The 4,437-nt window shown below is 34.1% G+C and overlaps 1 protein-coding gene across 1 annotated transcript; it reads right to left on the bottom strand.

Moving 5' to 3' along the window:
- Positions 1-1,159: 1,159 nt before the first annotated feature.
- Positions 1,160-3,297, bottom strand: LOC110901628 (coatomer subunit zeta-1). Its single transcript, XM_022148447.2, has 6 exons — positions 3,173-3,297; positions 2,722-2,884; positions 2,480-2,627; positions 2,327-2,404; positions 2,132-2,216; positions 1,160-1,293 (listed from the first exon to the last, which is right to left on the bottom strand). Exons 1-6 carry the CDS (start codon positions 3,194-3,196, stop codon positions 1,234-1,236), a joined length of 558 nt encoding a protein of 185 aa, XP_022004139.1. The 5' UTR covers positions 3,197-3,297; the 3' UTR covers positions 1,160-1,233.
- Positions 3,298-4,437: the final 1,140 nt, after the last annotated feature.

Below are 4,437 nucleotides of genomic sequence, written 5' to 3'. Positions count from 1 at the left end.
AGATGATTAGTGATCAATCTTAGATCAATGTCATAATACTCATACTAATATAGGCACAGTCTTATTAAGGACCTAATTAAGGTAGTTGTACACAGGGGCGGACCTAGAGTGATAGAAGGGGTAACCTCCGTTGCCCCTTGACGCTCCGGTAACGCTCCGACGGTAGTGTAAATTTTGAAAAAATTTGACATTTTATCGATTTCGTTAGCCCTTTTTTATTGAAATGTTACCCTATACGGATTTTCTAGATCCGCCACTGGTTGTACATGTAGAAACTCATAATTGTCTTTCTTCCGAACACTGAACGAGTCTTACGATAAATGAGCCGAATGGAACTTAAAGTTAGCTTTAAAAATAAATTACTGTAAAACCCGTCGTGCAACTTGCGGCCAAAAAATACACGCGGGGGCCACTAGTAACATTATTATGTACAACTATTGATCACAAATTTAAGTACATTTTTGTTATTATATCCTATTCCATCTAACAGCAAATTGAAAAGTGAACGTTTATCGGTTTTAATAGGAAAATGTTTACACACTTACATACTCACAAACATTTTCAAGAAGAATATAAATAAATGGAGTAAATAAATGAAATTACCCTATAATTTCATTAAAAACAACTATATTTTCTCTCTGTTTTCCATTAAATAATATTTTTTATACTTTTATCATTACTTTTTTTTCTTTTTTCTGTGCTCACAACCACTTAATTAAAAAAATTAACAAATTGTAGAGGGTGAACAGTGTTCCCTCAAATTTACAGATGCTCTAAGGGCCCTAGTGGACGATGGAATTTGGAGATTTTTAAGTGTGAAATAGACGGTTTATCATCTTCGATAATAACAAATCATTTGTAGTAATTAGTTCCGACGTTACCTTCAATTTGAAAACGACAATATAGCAGGCAATGTACAATTGTGAATATCATTCGAATACCCGCCAAATGTCCTTATAGTTTGTCTACTTGTATTTAATTTTTATATCGGAGTGGTTTGTTGACGCCTAAAACTAAACAGGGAAGAATTCGACAGAGATGATCGGTTATTATTATGGTAGTGATGAAGATATTTTTTTTTAAACAATCAGACATTATGTTATATAAATAAAGTCCAGAAAACTTGTTAAGTTACATCAAAACAGAAGGTAGACGGGCAACAAGCTGCGCCGCCAATCCTTTCTGAAACAAAAGATATGGAAATAAGAAAAGAAAAAAAACACGTCTTATGTCTTATCTGAGAAGCGATCTGGTCAAATGTTCGCGAGCAGTTGCTAAGGCTTGAGTAATCGTCTGTGATCATTGGAACCACATGTTTCATGAGAACACAAGTAACAAAAAAATGGACTTTGTTACAAGAGTTAGAATTGATGGTTGTCTAAAGTTTATTTTAATGCATATAACATCTTTAATCATGTTTGAACAAATACACACACACACACATAGGTTACTACTATAAGGGAAGTGATTTGTAGTTACTATCCATAACTGAAATGGACACACCAATTTCTTTTTGACAAATACCCTCATACTTATTTATTAAACTACTTATATTTTAATGCATATAACATCTTTTGACAAATACCCGAAATACGACACGTAAATAATCAGGCTTTAGGGTTGAGATATCTAATCTAACCCCTTTAATGAACGGGTTATAGCCAATCCGGTTACCCACAAGTTTATTTCCTATGAATTTTTTTGTAGGAAATTTTGTGACGAGAGATTTTGTAGGAATTTTGTAGCAGATTTTGTCGTATTTTTGTAGCTAATCGGGTTACCCACAAGTTTATTTCTTATGAATTTTTTTTGTAGGAAATTTGTGGGTAAGGCCAATTTCAGACAAATTTGCTACAGATTTGGTTGTCAAAAACTTGACAATTTTCTAGTAGTGCATGTTTAACCTATATATTACAACTCCAAACCCATTTAACATGTTTACAACTTGATTACGACTGCCGTTTAGATAAATAAATTCTCAGGTAATTGTTCCCGGGTTAGGGTTAATACCTTTGACACGAATAAGTATATGGTTGGTGGGTTCACATGTTCAATGAGTTAACCCACCATACCAACCTAAATCCTTAAAGCAAACACATTCTAAAGCTAGGCATTTGGATTTGGGGATTACCTGTTCAGACAATGGAGCCCCATCATCCAAGTTATGTGTAGCTACTTTTCCAGCAATCATATTACCATCTGTTTCAAGAATCATCCTGCCACCACGTCATCATGTCATTACATACATTAGCTAGTGTTGTTTAACTTAGAACAAGAAGAAGAAGAAGAAGAAGAAGAAGAAGAAGAAAGTGAGAAAATTCGGTACCCTGCATCGACAATCTCATCAAGGCATAAAAAGATGGTATCTAAGTTTTCAAGCGCCTCGCGTTGATCAACATTACCCCTGCTGCAAAAGCCGAGTCAGACAGACAGACAAATAAAAAACATTTCTAACATCTAAACTACGTTGTCCAACAACCTAAGGAGAAGGGTAACCGCATCAGAAAAACCCTGCAGGACTGCGGCCAAAGCCAATTCATTTTCGTAATCACCTCCGGTTACAAAGAAATGCAAGTCTTGTATGAACTTATACACCACAACATTATTCTCAAACATCACTATTTCAGCTGAAGAAAAGAAAAGAAAACCTTTTCAAATCAATCAATGTTTGCTATATATGCTTCTGCCTAGATGTTCACAATATTTTATAAAGAGTGATACCTTCAGTCCTTGCATTAGTCTTGTGTGTCTTAGTAAAGACGGACCTTTCGAAAGCTAACTTTGCACCATTAGTAGGCCATTCATCTGTATAATACTTAACCGCCACACGCCTTCCTTCAGAGTCCAGAAGGAGGAGATTCTTAATCATAGGAGGACAAGCATCCTATATATAATAAAAGTAACTACTTATGAATAATCATCACACAAACAAAATGTTATTCACGAACGTCGAACCGGTTTGGTCACTGGTCCGATCGGATGTAAGAACCGTGTCTTAACATTGAAAAGGTGAAATTTGAAGAAAAAAAAATGTTGAAATCCGGTTCAATCCCTTAATAACCTGGTTCAACCGGCTGGTTCACTGGTTCGATGTAAATCAGGTCCAATATACTGAATAGGCCGGTCCGATCCGGTTTTCAAAACATTGCAAAGAACATAGATACATACATACCCTACTACGACCGGAAATCGTCATTGATGGACAGAAGCAGCAACCATCAAATCACATTTTCTTCGAAAGCTTTATAGGTTGGCTTTCGGCCCTAACTCATTATTATTATTATTATTTTAATTAATGGCCTCAAATTTTCACTAAACAAATGCATCAGGTTAAACGGAGAACCATATAAAAAAAAGTAGGAAACTTTACAAAAATGAAAATAGTTTTAAGAGTAAGTGCCATTTTGGTCCCTGTGGTTTGGTCACTTTTGCCACTTTAGTCTAAAACTCAAACTTTTTGCATCTGGGTCCCTGTGGTTTCAGTTTTATTTCCATGTTGGTCCAAAAATGAAATCATGTCATATTTGTCTTATAAAATACTGCAAATTTTGTCATTTTCCGCAGGGGCAAAATGATCATTTCTTTTTATAAATAAATACCATATTTTATAAGACAAATATGACCTGATTTGCCTCTGAGGAAAATGACAAAATTGCAGGATTTTATAAGACAAATATGATCTTATTTGATTTTTGGACTAAAATGGCAATAAAACTGAAACCACAGGGACCCAAATGCAAAAAGTTTGAGTTTTGGACTAAAGTGGCAAAAGTGACCAAAACACAAGGACCAAAATGGCAGTTTACTCTAGTTTTAAACACGTTTTTGTAAAGTAATAAACAAATGCTAAATTAAGACAATATAGTCTGGTCGGAATAGGGCAATGAGACTCTACAGTTTAAGGAGTGTGGTAACCTAACAATAAAAGTTTTTGTATATAAACACATATAGAAGCTATTTTAATAAAAGTTTTTGAGAAATAAAAAATGAAAATAGTTTAAAAAGTAAAAAAAAAAATAAGAGTTTTTTTTTATTTGAACGACTTCTACATAAATGAAGTTCCGAAGAAATTATATAAAAATAGTTCTTATATATTTAAAAATGATTTTTACATGTAAAATTAGTGGTTCCCCATTGAACCCAATATTTATAAATGTGTGTGTGTGTGTGGGGGGGGGGGGGCTCAGAGCCCAAACTCTCCGGGGGCCCGAATTCTTTTGTTTTTTTATATGAGTTTTACCTGTAAAGTAAGACTCATTATGAAGCGTTTGGTTTGACGGTTTGCAAGTTGCTTTATCAGCAAGAAGACGCGGGTTCTAATCCTGACATTTTCTCGTTTTGTTTTCCTTTTTGTTTGTTACCTATTCATTAAATGCAAATGACATTAATTACCTAATTTTATCAAGTTGCATTAAATGATTAGTGTTGATTCAAATG

Source organism: Helianthus annuus, chromosome 2, assembly GCF_002127325.2.
Source record: "Helianthus annuus cultivar XRQ/B chromosome 2, HanXRQr2.0-SUNRISE, whole genome shotgun sequence".
In the NCBI taxonomy this organism is placed as follows: Eukaryota; Viridiplantae; Streptophyta; class Magnoliopsida; order Asterales; family Asteraceae; genus Helianthus; species Helianthus annuus.
The sequence above is the reverse complement of the archived record's forward strand: the minus strand, read 5'-3'. Positions and strand labels throughout refer to the sequence as shown.